Source organism: Marmota flaviventris, chromosome 14, assembly GCF_047511675.1.
Source record: "Marmota flaviventris isolate mMarFla1 chromosome 14, mMarFla1.hap1, whole genome shotgun sequence".
NCBI classification, from domain to species: Eukaryota; Metazoa; Chordata; class Mammalia; order Rodentia; family Sciuridae; genus Marmota; species Marmota flaviventris.
The window spans coordinates 95,429,063-95,443,820 of NC_092511.1; the positions used below are offsets into that span (position 1 = coordinate 95,429,063).

Genomic DNA, 14,758 nt, shown 5'->3' on the forward strand with positions numbered 1-14,758 from the left:
ATCATTTTCCCAATTTTGCTTTGTCTGTGTTCTCTTTTAATCCAATGAGTATTTTTAAGACAGTTTTAAAATTGTCAGAAACTTCAGAGATCTACATTTCCTTAAGGTCAGTATCTGGAACTTGTTTTGTTCATTTGACTGAACTAATATCTTTGTTTCTTTGTGAAACAAGAATGCTTTGTGATTCTCATCCCCCATACCCCACCCCCAATTTGAGCATGTGAAACACCACCACCTTTCCAAGTCTGTACAACTAGCTTCATGAAGGGAAGACCTTCACCACCAGCCTAGCTAGAGGCTTTAAGATCTCTCAAACCTTTTCTGGGAGATATGTCTTCTCTAGGCCCATTGTCTTGAATTCTTCAAACAGCCTTTCTTATTTCTTCTCAGAAGCCCATAATCCCTGACTTCTTTGTGCAGAAATACAGATCTCTGAAGCTCTAACATGGTATAGCGTTCACCTGTTTTGTGCAGTTTCCAAACTAATGCCACCATTTTCTTCAGCACTTTGAGTCAAGACAAAAACCAGTGCTGTGAACAGCCCTGAGACAAGCCCAAACATTGACTGCACAGTCCATTCTTTTGTTTCCACTCTAAAGTAGGATCTAGGATGTGGGCGTTTCCTCCTGGTTGCATTGTAGTATATATGGGGAGGGACATAGACATGCAAAATTCCACATTTTTTCCTATTCCTTTTGATGGATTCCCTTTTCAGCTATTCACTGACCTGTCTGGTATAGCGCTTCAACTTGTCTCTGGAGAGTTCTCACAAACATGTTCTGGTCTACATATTATAGTTAATTTGTTGTTTCCAGGGGATTACACGGGTTTGGATTTCCTAGTTTACCATCTTGATGCACAGTCCTAGGACCACAATTTTATAACCATTAGTTGTAACACATCTAATCTTGGCAGATTATACTTCATGTTACTACAGTGTTTCATTCTCAATTTCTTTGGAAACATCCCACTCATCTACTTTTGAATCACATAAGAAAATAAGTTTTGTAAGGTATACCTGGTCTAATCATCTATCTAAAGTACAACATTTAATCCCCAATGGCTTTTTTTGTTTTTAAGTACTGAAGTCACAACTGTGATAAAATACATAACCAAATGTGTCAGAAGGATCTAAAGGTTAATTTCTAAAGAGACTACTCTTCAAAACTACTTTTGAGTTACACTGGTATTCTTAGAATAAATATAAGACAAAGTGGTTTATACTTTAATCCTCTTATTCTCATACCAAACAAAGAAAAAAAGTTTTTTAAAAAAGGGTTTCATTATTTTAAAATCAGAAAATATGAATGATATGAATACTTGCTTAAGTTGGCTATAATTATTCAATTTACTAGTTCATTAATTTGATACTATGTATCTTTTTCTTATTCTATTAAGACTATCCATAAGCTTTAAGATTGTTTTACCTTTATTAACATATTAGTAAGATGAAATAGTATTTTAGATATAAGAACTTATGCTCAGCAAAAATTGTAAATCCCAATTAAGTTAATGAATATCTTTAAAGATGATAAAACTAATCCTGAGGCATATCTGCTATAAGTATTATATTCTTATGCTATTAAACTGATGTAGAGTCTTATATGATCCAGATTCCATTTTTTGAAATTGTCAATTGTTAGCTTTAATGTATTATGACTGTGCTTTCACATCATCTAGTCCTACAAAATGGAATTTCTCTGCTGAACTTGAATACTCTGGGCCTTCCTAATTAACAGATATTCTAAGGTAAGGTTAGAATTGGTATAGGGGAATACCTGATGTAGGTGATAAAAATTCTATACAAAGGTTCGTTTGCTCCCCATCACTGCCGTAACAAAGTACCACAAACTTAATATTTAAACAACCAGGAAGTCTGATATGGATCTCAGCTAACCAAAATCATGATGTCTACAGAAACTACATTCCTTTCTGGAAGCTGGGTATGATCCATTTCCTTGGATAATCAGGGAGCTGGAAGAAGTGGTAGGAGTGAGATCACCATATCTTTGTTGACTTGTGAGATAAGAACAATTTCCAGCTTCTAGAAGCCATCCACATTCTATCACTCGTGGTCCTTCATCTTCAAAGCCAGAAATAATGATGGGTTAACTCTCTGACTGCCACTTCTTTTTTTTTTCCACTTTCCACCCTTTTTTTTTTTTAGTTGTACATAACAATGGGATTTGTTATTACATATTTGCACACATACACGATATAACAATGTAATTTGGCCAATATCACTTATACTTCTGACTCTTCTGGATTAAAGACTCATGTACTTACTGGACCTACCCACAATATTCAGTAATCAATTTTCAACTTTAATTCCCTTTGGCCACATAGCACAGAATATTGACAAGTTCTAAGGATTAAGATATGAACATCCTTGGGGCCATTATTCTACTTAGCACAAAAAGACATTCAGAAGAAACATTTTAAGTCAGAATGAAAAATGGAAATAATTTTCTTGAAACTTTGACCTATACTGAGTAATCATGACATTATTCCTGAAAATATATAAATACAAACAAAAAACTTTAATGTCTTCTCTTAAAATTTTTCATGTATTTCTTTTCTTTTTTTTAAAAAATGTGGTGCTGAGGATTGAACCCAGTGCCTCACACATACTAGGAAAGCGCTCTACCACTGAGCTACAACCCCAGCCCCTTTTTCTTATGGAATCTAACTATCAATCTCTAAATACCTTTTATCCTAGTTAGAAATCATTAGTATCAATATTCACTTTAACATCTGTAATATAAGAAGTTCTTTCTCTTTGATTAGAATCCCCTTGAAAAAAAACCTTTAACCCTTCATGCCAAAAGACAAAGTAGGCTCCAGTAAGTTCTGAATTCTAAAATTATATGTAGGAGGAATTGTCCACAACATTGAATATTTGTAATTCTAAAATACAATTACTATACCACTTTTGGAATATGTTGTTAATGTCTTATCTCTACTTTTAAAAAAGATAAATTCCTAACATATTAAGAAAAATATAAGGATGAATTAGTTTTAATAGGGTCCAAAATGAAACTTTTTGAAGTGACTATTAGTATGGTCATTTTTCTAGCAAAAATGCTTTCAATATTTTTAACTTGTAAAATATCAAAGGCTTTTCCTTATTTAATTTTCATATCTACTGAACCATATATTTCAAATTTAAAAAAACAAACCTTTACACACTTTTCTTGAATATCATTTTGCTGAGAAGCAGATTTGAGTAATGGCTTTTCACCATCCATACCAGATTCTTCATGTTTTACTTTGCTAAGGTGATGTTCTGAAATCCAGTCCATGAAGACAGTTAGAAGTTCATATACTTGCCCATTAAGTGGTACCTATATGTCAAAAATTAAACCAAACACTTATTTCAGCTTATAATCTCACCAAAGTTCAAAGACAAGCTTTAAAACTGATGTGATTATAAAAGAATTTACCTAATGTGCTTTAAGCATATTTTAGATATTTTTTAATGGACAGAGCTTCTCCAAACAAGCGAAAGAAATTCCAATTAAAATATGCCCAACTAACATTAAAAACATTAATGCTGGCTAAGATAAGGAAGAAACATATTAATGAATGTAAAAGAGCTGAACTTTATAAGAATTTTAATAGAAGTTCTTGATTCAAGTTTGATAAGACAGAAAAGTGAAATTGGCTTTAACTCTATAGTATGAATTGTCATATCTAAAAGATTCTAACTAATTTGAAGGTTTCCAAAGTCAAACAAATTCCACTATGGGAATTCATATTTTCCTCTACTCACAGAAGTTACTCTCTTTGTCTTTATGCTATAAATTCTATCAACATGATATACAAAATTATAAAAAGTCATTATTAACCTTAAGTTCTTATGATTTGTGTTACTGTACCTGAAACGCTGCTGAACAAAATAGTTTTTGCAAATAAAAATGTGTTTGCAATACTCTAGAGATTTATTTCTAAAAGAATACAAAAAGAGGGCTGGGGTTGTGACTCAGCAATGGAGCACTCGCCTAGCACGTGCGAGGCCCTGGGTTCAGTCCTCAGCACCACATAAAAATAACTAAATAAAATAAAGGTATTATGTCCAACTACAAATAAAAAATAAATATTAAAAAAAAGAATATTTGCTAAATGAAAGAAAAATATTAGAAGACAAGATAAATTTTCCATTGAAGAAATTTTCAGTCTCATCATACCTTAGAAGTTTTAGAAACTGGTACTTTTTCTTGTTTTACACTTTTCATTTCATGAGGAGCATGGGAATTTTCTTTCAATCTCTGCACTGACATAAATTCATACTTCCTCTGCAACAGTACACATCCATGAATTAAAGAATGGTTGTATGAAAAGTAAACAAATCCAAATGTAATTATGTTAAAATACACTTGTGAGGAAGAGCAGACAACCTACCTGTAAGTTATCCAGACGAGCCTGAACTCTTTTAGCTTGAAGCTCCATCTTCCTGTTTTCTTCACGTACTTCATTTAACTAGGAAGGGAAAAGTTAGATATTTCAAATATAAAACTTTTCATATTAAAATATTTCTCAATCTGGTCTACTTCCCTAAATATTAATAGCATCTAGGAAAGTTTACTTCATTCTATTAAAAATTTGCAAGACTCCTAACATCTTAAAGGCACATATTGTAGTGAGAAATGTTTTTTCAAGTAAAACTTCTATTGAACTACAACATATATTTAAAGAAGTGTAAAAATCTTTTAAGTATGCAAGTACCATGAGTTATTCAGGTTATAACATGTATCTAATTAATGGGAAGAACTGATATCTTTACAACATTGAGTCTTTTTATCCATGAACATAATATATCCTTCAATTTATTTAGGTTTTATTTTTAATTTACTGTTTGTAGCTTTCAGCATAGTTGTCTTACACATCTTTCTTTAGATTTATTCCTGGGTAACCAATGATTTTTTTATGATACTACCTCTGGAACCTTTCAATAAATAACAATTAATACTTTATTGTTGCTGTTGGCATATAGAAATACACTTGATTTCTGTATGGTAATCTTACATCCAGAGTCTGCTAAATTTGCTTATTCATTCTGAGTTTGTCTATATACTCCTTTGGATACTTATGTATGTAAGTATATAATTATGTCATCTATGAATGACTATTTTTTTTTCCTTTCCAATCCTTTCTTCCCTTTACTGAATCACAAGGATGTCATTAAAATGTTCGACAAGTGTCAACAGCAATCACCTTTATTTTGTTCTTATTTCAGAGAAAACTTTCAATAACTTACCATTGGGTATTATTTTATTGTAGGATTTTTTTTTTGTAGGTTCTCTGTGAGGACTTAAGAAATTTTCTTCTATTACTATTTGTTGTTACTGAATTTCATATCAATTGAAATTATCATATGATTTTTCTTCTCCTTTATTCAGATGTTAATTTTCAAGTGTTAAATCACCCATGTTTTCCTGAACTAAATACCATTTAGCTGTATTATTCTTACATATGACTGGATTAAGTTTGCTAATTTAAATAATTTTTGCATGTATATTCTTAAGAGACTGGTCTGCATTTTTTCTTTCTTATAATGTCAAGATTTATATTCAAGGCTATTCTGGGCTCAAAATTAATAATTAAGGGAGATTTCCCCTCTTCTTGTTCTAGGTTTAAGATAAATGATATTTCTTCCTTAAAAGCCAACCTTCAGGACTGGGGATATAGCTCAGTTGGTAGAGTGCTTATCTCACATGCACAAGGCCCTGGGTTCAATCCCCAGCACCACAAAAAAAAAAAAAAAAAGAGAGAGAGAGACTGGGGTTGTGGCTCAGTGGTAGAGAGTTCACCTACCATGTATGAGGCCCTGGGTTCAATTCTCAGCACTGCATATAAATAAATTAAATAAAGATCCATTGACAACAACAAAAAGCCAAACTTCAGTTTAAGTTTTCCCCCTCTAACCACTTTTAAGATTTTAAATTTTCTTTAAAATTTATCCTTGTCAGTAACAATTTCTTGAATCTTTCACCAGTTTTGAAAAATTCTTGGCTATTATATTTTCACATATTTGGCTTTTGCTCTATTCTCTCTTTCTGGAATTCTCATATGTTAAAACTAATTATGTCCCACATATGTCTTTTCAAATTTTCTATTCTTTCTTCACCCAATTCTTTATTTTGAAGGCTTTTTTGTGAAACTGTTCCAGTTCCTTAATCCTTCCTACTGCTGTGTCTCATCTATGAGGTGTATAATAGCAGTTAAATAATGAGTATTAAAGGCAGAAATAAGTGTCTAAAATTTAATTATTTCAAATTATCAGGGTTTTTCCTTTTGCTTGTTTTTAATCTAGTAATGTAGAACTACAAAAAATTTAAAACTTTAAAAAAATTTCAGAGTTGGGAAAAGTGGTACAAGCCTGTAATTCCAGCTACTCAGGAGGCTGAGGCAAGCTGATCATGAATTTGAGGCTAGTCTGGGAAACAGCAAGATCCTGTCTCAAAGAATAAAGAAAAAATTTTCAAATTGTCAAATATCTAACTTGCTTTCCCATACAGAAGAAAAGGATACAAGAACTTAAGACTACTTTATTATATTTGTAAGCATTTCAAAATAAAACTAACATAAATCTAATTAAAATTTTCTCTAGCTGAAATGTTCTAATATTGACTTATTTTTATATAGAAAATAGAATTTTTAGAAGGTCTTATTACCTAAAATATATTAAAATAGGTCTTATGCATGCCTGTAATCCCAGCAGTTTGGGAGGCTGAGACAGGAGGATGGCGAATTCAGACCCAGCCTCAGCAACAGTGAAGCGCTAAGCAATTCAGTTAGACTCTGTCTCTAAAAAAATACAAAATAGGGCTAGGGATGTGGCTCAGAGTTCCCCTGACTTCAATCCTGGGTACTAAAAAATAGGTCTTACCTGTTTTTTTAAATTATCATTCAATTCTTTCAATGCATCAAAAGATGACCTCAGTCTCTTGCTATCTTTATTCCTTTTCTTAAGAATTTCAGTTAAGTGTTCAACTTCTGCATCATGTTGCTAGGAAGGAAAAAAATCCAATCTAATAATTAGATAATGAACCCATATCACTAATGCTATTTAATATAAAAATTGTGTAATCAACCAAAGTAACAGCAAAACATCAAAAACATTTGTGAAAGACTCAAACATATTATCATACAAATTAAGTAGCAATAATCTATTTTTTGATTCTGCTAAGAAAAATGCACCCAGACTAAGTCACTAAAATATTTTCTTTTTCATACCAAGGAATAATAAAACAACAAAGGATTTATGATCTTTTCAAGAGACTAACAGGCAATTCATAGCTTTATAAATTAAAATGTAAGGTAACCTTAAGAAATACAAAAAATACTCCATAGATGAGAACAAACTAATTCTGTATTACCATATAGTGGTTAAAATTTTTTATGTCAATTTTACATTTCAAACAATGTTAAATACACAATAAAATTTCTTTGAGCCCCATTTCTTTCCTGAATCAGTTTCAGGAATGATAAAAATCAATTTCTCCTCTATAATGACATTTAAATAAGATAAAATGTTTCAGATTTAACATATAAATACTTACTCTCAATTTATTCATAAAACATCTAAACAAGCAGGCATCTAGAAGAAATCAAGAAACTAAATTTCCTTCTAAATAATTATATAAATATCATTAAAATAAACCAGTTTTCTTTATACTTAACAAGAATAGTAGAAAAATCTAAAAAAGAGAATCAAGAATAAAATTAGTACGAAGAGATCTGAGAATTTAAGCATTCTTTCTTTAGCCCTATGAAAAAAATCCAATGTGAAAAAAATTAGTTTTATGTCATTTTATAACCATATTAAGTGATTCCTTAAATAACTTAGGATACAGTCATACATAGTTACTTTTAAAACTAGTTTAATATTTCTATAATCTAATTTTTCCACATCTAAAAGACATTAAAAAATACCATATGCCATGGCAGGATAAACCCACTACACTCTACTTCTCCTACTGATGTCAACAAAAAACCCAAGACAAAACACAGAAAGCAACTATCTGATGGCTGTGAAAAGTAAACAAGAGTAGGGAAAATTGAATAAACAATGTCTAAAAGGGGAAGTTTCCTGTTTTTTTGGATTTTTTTTTTCCTCTCAAACTTCTGCCCCAAAGTGGAACTCTGGATGGAAAGTGGAGCTTTCTACTTCCATAAGAGCTCTGAGATAAAGACAGTCTTTCCAGCAAAGAAACCAGGAAGAGGCAACCTTATGATCTGGAGAGTGGGGAGAATATGATAAAAGAAATATCAGAGCATCTTCTCTCTTTGGTGTATATGAAAATGTACAAATTGGGCTCATTTCTGAGTTGCCCAGACACAGGACAAACCAAGCACAGCAGGACAAAGGCTTATAGAACTGAAGTAAGATTTTAAACTGTTGTCCAAGTCTCAGACTATCCTCCAAGTGGCATATACATAAGACAATTACGAAACAAAACTGCAAAGTCTCTGAAAACTAAACTGAAATGAGAGACACTGCCTGGAGAAGGTGAGAAAGAACTATGGCCTAATTTTACTGGACTGAATAAATGCTTTAAATAAACAATGTTCTCCAGAGGATTATAAAAGGCACAGAATCTATACAATATGTTTCAAATACAATCCAAAAGTCACTGGACATGCAAAGACCCAAAAATGTAATGAAGTTTCAAGAAAAAATATAATAAATGGATGCCAATCCTGAGATGCCCCAGATGCTGGATTTTTAAGTATGTTCCATGAGGTAAATGTAAACTTGAAAGTGAATATAAAGACAGAAACTGTTATGAGAAAAAAAAATTTTTTAAGAAAATAACTGGAAGTTTTAGAACTTCAGAATGTGAGAAATAAAAATTCACTAAATGGGCTTGATTTAGTCAGCTATTTCACTGCTGTGACCAGAAAACCCAATGAGAACAATTTTAGAGCTAATGTTTGTTTCAGAGGTCTCAGTCCATCATAGTTGACTGACTCCTTTGCTCTGGGCCTAAGCTAAGGCAGAACATCATGGTGGAAGGGAGTGGCAGAGGAAAGCAGCTCAGGACATGATCCCAGGAAGCAAAAAGAGAACAACCCCAACTACCTCCTTCCTCTAGCCACACCCTCCCTGTCTACAGTTACCACCCAGTTAAAAACTATCAACAGGGGATAGGGTTGTGGCTCAGCAGGAGGGCACTCGCCTCACACTGCCAGGCCCTGGGTTCCATCCTCAGCAGCACATAAAAATAAATAAGTGAAATAAAGGTATTGTGTCCAACTACAACTAAAAAATAAATATTTTTAAAAAACTATCAATGGATTAATGCACTGATTAAGTTAAAGTTTCATAACCCTATCATTTCACCTCTAAACTTTCTTATATTGTCTCACACATGAGCTTTTGGGAGACACCTCCTATCTAAACCACAACAGTGTTCAATATCAACGTGGAGATGAAATAAGAAACAGTGAATTAAAAGACATATTAATAGAAATTATCCAGTCCAAAGAACACAAAAGGAAAAAAATGAAGAAAAGGGAAATCTTCCAGCTAGGAGTAAAAGGACTAGCATATGAATCTGGAGACACAGAGAAGAAGAGAAGACAATTGGAACATAAAAAATATTTGAAGAAATAGTTGTTGCAAATTTTCCAAATTTGGCAAAAAACATAAATTTACAAATTCAAGAAGCATAATAAACCACAAACTGGATAAAGTCAAAGAAAAGTATGCCAAGTTAATATAAATGAGCTGCTGCTAAAACCACAAGTTAAAGGAAAATAATTAAATACACATAATATTCTAGAAAAGGTAGAGGTTGCCAAAGGCTAAGGATGGGAAAAGGGATATTTATAAAGGAACATAATAAAACTTTCTTAATGTTGGAACTATATTTTATCTTGCGTATGGTGGCAATTACAAAATTATAAGCATTTTCAAAACTAATTAAAATGTACAATGAATGTTATTCTGTGTAAGTTACATGTACAAGAGGTAAGTTATATGACACCAAGAGATATTACTGTACATATTAATAATATCAAGCAAAGAAGTAAATTATACCAACTATATAAAATTCTTGCCAAAATTACTTAATCCAAATATCATTGTTAGGAAACAATCAGGCAAATCTAGGATGCAATATATTCTACAAGACTGCTGACCTGGACTCCAAAGAAAAGTCCCCCAAATAATAAAAATGGTAATGGTAAGTACTCTAGATTCAAAGAAATCTAAGACAATGAGTAGAGTTTGTTTAGTTCCTTGATTAGAAAACAAAACAAAAAAAGCAATAAAAGACATTTTTGGAGACAAAATAGGAAAGTGAACATGGATTATATATTAAATTATATTATTCAATTAGCATTAATTTTCTAATATATAATGATATACAGAAATGCACACATTCTTAAGACATACACACTAAAGTATTCAGGGATACTATATAATGATTTCTGCAAGTTACTTTCAAATAGTTCAGAAAATGAGGTGTGTGTGGATCTATGTGAGTGTGTATACAGCAGTGCATGTGTATGTGAGAAAAGGAGGGAGAAGGTGAAATGACAAATATGACAAAATGTTAATAATCACAGAAGCTAAGGAGAACTTATATTACTCTAAAAATTAAGATTTCACAAGTACCTCCTTTAGAATTTGAAATCTTGTAAGAACCTCTTCTTCGACACCTTTAATTTTACTCAAGGCATTTTCGTGTCTGAAAAGCAGTTGTTCTCTTTCAATTAAAAAACGTTCTCGCTTTTGAAGTTCTTCAGCAAAATTCTGTTGTGCTGCAGTTTCAGACTGTATCAAAATACCAGATTATAAATGAGTTTTAAAAGTACATTCACAAAATCTGCAAATTACATTTTTATTCACTGACATTGTGGTAGTTTTTGAAAACACATTTGTACATAACTCTGGGGATTATAGTAGTTGCTAGACATGGTCCATTATTTTACCCATACCCTCTACTTCCCTACTTTATTGTCCTATCACCAAGGGCTAAGAGGTTTCCAGGCCTGGATTAACACATTGGCCATCTTCCATGTCCTGGATAACACAGATTAAAAACCATCAGAAGAAAAAATCACACACCACGTAAATTGGTGTTTTTGAGTTCATAAAATTCTTGCCCAAAGTACTTAATCCAAATATCATTGTTAGGAAACAATCAGGCAAATCTAGGATGCAATCAATCCTCTACTGAGTTACCAATGCTGTTCAGAACACTTGTTATATTTTCATGGTCAGCTCTTTATTCTCTGTTCTCCACTGTCTTAATTTTGAACACAACACCTTAGAACATGTGGATGGCCTGGTTTCTAAATTCACAGGGAAAACAGAAGAGAGCAGAAGGGAACATCAGTTTTATGCCCACAAAATATATATACAAATGCTTCTCTTTCTCTTCTTTGCATAGATAGGTTCAGGATCTCACTGCCTTAAACCCTTTTGTGAAGATTGCTGATTATCTCTTAAGTATTTTCAATCTATTTCATTACATCTGAAATAAAATCTCTCTTGGCCCTACTCACATTCCCTCCCCAACCAAACTTTCTAAATCATTGTCTGCATTTGCTGAACCTTCTTTACCTCCAAGTCACTCTTCAATTCATTTTTAATCTGGCTTCAGGCCACACTGCCCTACTAAAATGACTTACCTGTTACTAAATTTAAAGGTCACTTTTCAGTTCTTATTTAATTGAATCTCTCAGAGGCATGTTACATGATTATCTCTTCCCTTCAACTTAAAATATTCGCAATGGCTTGCATGATGCCATGTTCTCCTGGTTTTCTATCACCTAGTAGAAAAAGCTGGTCAAGGCTTCTCAGTCTCCTTTGTAGGCTTCATGTCTCCACTGTCCTGTAACTACTATGGTTGCTCAGGATTTGGGTTTAAGTTATTTTTTCTTCTCATTCTTCACATTCTCTGCTTGATTACATCCATTCAATGGCTAAAATTACCATGTGTTCCCAACCTACAACTGTTAGTTGTTTGTCTCAAGTGCCAAACTCAAGCATTAAACAGCCTATTTAACATCTCCACCTATGCACTTTCAGGCAGCACAAAATAAGCATGTTCCAAACTGAATTCAGACCTCACAGAAATATAAAGCAAAATCACAATAAGATACAATAAAGAATGTTTTTCTCCAAAACAGAAAAATAAGTGATGGAAAGGATGTGGGAAAATGGAAGCCTTGTATACTGTTGGTGGAAATGTAAAACAGTCTGACAGTTCCTCAAAGAAGTTAAACACAGGTATCCTATGACTCAGCCATTCCACTATAGGTATACACCCCAAGAGAAATGGACTACAAGTCCACACAAAACTTAAATACAAACCTGCATAGCAGCATTACTCATGATAGCCAAAAAGTGGAATCAACCCATATGTCCAGAAATTAATGAGTGAAATATGAAATGTGATATATCTATATAATGAAATACTATTCAGCAATAAAAAGCAGGTGCTAGGCAGCACTAAGGGGCACATGTAATTCTAGCTACTCAGGAGGCTGAGGCAAGAGGATTGTAAATTCAAGGCCAACCTGGCAACTTACATGACCTTGCCTTGAAGTAAAAATGAACAAGATGGGAATGCTCAGTGATGCAACTCCCTTGGGTTCGATCCCCTAGTACTAAAAGGAAAAGGAAAAAAGCATGTGCTGATACATGGTATAACATGAATGAAATTTGAAATTATCATGCTAAGTAAAAGAAGTTAGTTATTTATAAAAGATCACATATTATAAAATTCCAGTAATATGAAAAGTCCAGAAGAGACAAATTTATAGAAACAGAAAGTAGATTAGTGGTTGCTTACGGCTGAAGGGATTTTGGAGGAAATAAGGAATGACTCTAATGGGTAGGGGTTTCTTTCTGAGATAATGAAATACTCTAAAATTGGTTATAGTGACAACAGTACAACTCTGTGAATATAATAAAAATAATTTAAGTATACACTAAAAAAATTAATGTTATAGGGGCTGAAGCTGTGGCTCAGTGGTAGAGCTCTTGCCTAGCATGTGTGAGGCACTGGGTTCGATTCTCAGCACCACGTATAAGTAAATGAATAAAATAAAGGTCTATACATCTAAAAAAATATTTTTTAAAAAATTAATGTTATAAATTAAAAAGAAAAAAATCGAATCTTCTCCTCCTTCAGTTTTATATATAAGCCAAATGCAGCATGATTTATCCAACGTGCATTTTGCCCTTGACAAAATTTCTAACACATGTCCTAAATCCAAACAATTTCTAAGTCCTATGGAACTAATCTTTTAAATATCTCTAAAATCCAACCACTTCTTTGTATCCTTGAGGTCCCCATCCTAATCCAGGATACCTTCTGACTATTAACATTATGTTACACTAACTTCTTTAACCTCTTACTACCAGTGACAATTTTAAACACTAACATATTTGGATGCGGACTCCCCCAAAGGCCCAGTGGTTAAAGGCTTGGTCCACAGAGTGGCACTAAGTGGGAGGTTGTAGAACCTTTAAAAAAAAGGTGGGTACTAAAGAAAGATCTTTAGGTCACTGTGTAAGTGCCACTGAAGGGGATAGTGTGTTCCTGGCCCCTTCTGTCTTTTGATTCCTGGCCATGAAATGAGCAGTGGTTTTTGCCCCATGTTCCTGCCATGATGTGCTGCCTTACCAAAGACCCAAAGCAATGGCCAATTGATCATGGAATGAAATCTCTAAAACTGTGAGCCAAAATAAACTTTTTCCCTTTATAAGTTAATTATTTCTGATATTCTGTTTCAGTGAAGGAATGCTGACACGATAGATGACTCCCAAATTAGATAATCACCTCATATCTATTTTCTAATAGCCAGGCTATTGGTATTTTACTACCAAACCTGACTCATTTCAAACAGAAGTATTGCTCTTCTCCCTGAAATTCATTCTTTCTCCATACCACACAAACCAGAAATGTGACAATCAACTTAGTCTTCCTATACTTCATCGAATTCATTATGCCAAGTCCAAACAATTTTGGCTCTACAATAAATCTTTAATTTATCCATTTGTATTCCCCTGCTACCACCCCAGTCCAAGTTACCCTTATCTCTCAGTTGGACTCCTGCAGTAGTAGAATGCTCTCTGGTTTCTCAAATTCTACCCCTGTCCGCCTCTAAGACATTTATGTAAGCATACATTAGATTTTGCTTTAAACATCTTCAGAGTTACCTACTACATTTTCTTTGAATAAATTCGTTAATTTACCATGCCTCAGAAACTTCTCATACTGGAATATCTCAGTGTAGAATCTAAATCTTTTACTCATTTTTCAGGATTTAACTTAAAAACCTTACCTCAGTCTCCTTCAATCTCAATCTTAATCTTCCCAAATCAGGTACTTACATTATACATTTATCATTTCTTCATTTAAGTTTATGAAGTTATAGTTATATGGATACTTATGATTGCTTCTAATAAGCTACATGTAGCAAGAGGCAGATATATACAAACACATATTAGCAGGTACTCAAATATTTATTGAATAAATTAAATCAATAGAGTAACAAAAATATATATGCTTGGAGGCCACCAATTCCATTTCAAAACATCTCTGAGTCTATAAAATAGACAATGAGCAAAGCTTACCCTCCCAAACTGAAAAAATTTATGGCCCTGAAATTAAACGGTGGCAGACATGATCAAGGAATATTGCCAGGATGAAGCCCTTTTAACAAATCTTGGAATGAATGTGTGAAGATGGCAACTAATGGGCAACAGAACAATATTGGAATGGTAAAAAATATT

The 14,758-nt window shown here is 32.9% G+C and overlaps 1 protein-coding gene across 7 annotated transcripts in view; it reads right to left on the bottom strand.

The window, feature by feature from the left end:
- Ccdc138 (coiled-coil domain containing 138) overlaps positions 1-14,758 on the bottom strand; it is a 65,478-nt gene that overhangs the window by 36,426 nt on the left and 14,294 nt on the right. For all 7 annotated transcript variants that reach the window (XM_071601963.1, XM_071601962.1, XM_027948937.2 and 4 more), the window contains 5 exons: positions 10,625-10,783; positions 6,890-7,009; positions 4,402-4,479; positions 4,188-4,295; positions 3,180-3,344 (listed from right to left, as the gene is read on the bottom strand). In XM_071601963.1, coding sequence (XP_071458064.1) covers positions 3,180-3,344; positions 4,188-4,295; positions 4,402-4,479; positions 6,890-7,009; positions 10,625-10,783 — 630 coding nt within the window. The remainder of the gene's footprint in view (positions 1-3,179; positions 3,345-4,187; positions 4,296-4,401; positions 4,480-6,889; positions 7,010-10,624; positions 10,784-14,758) is intronic.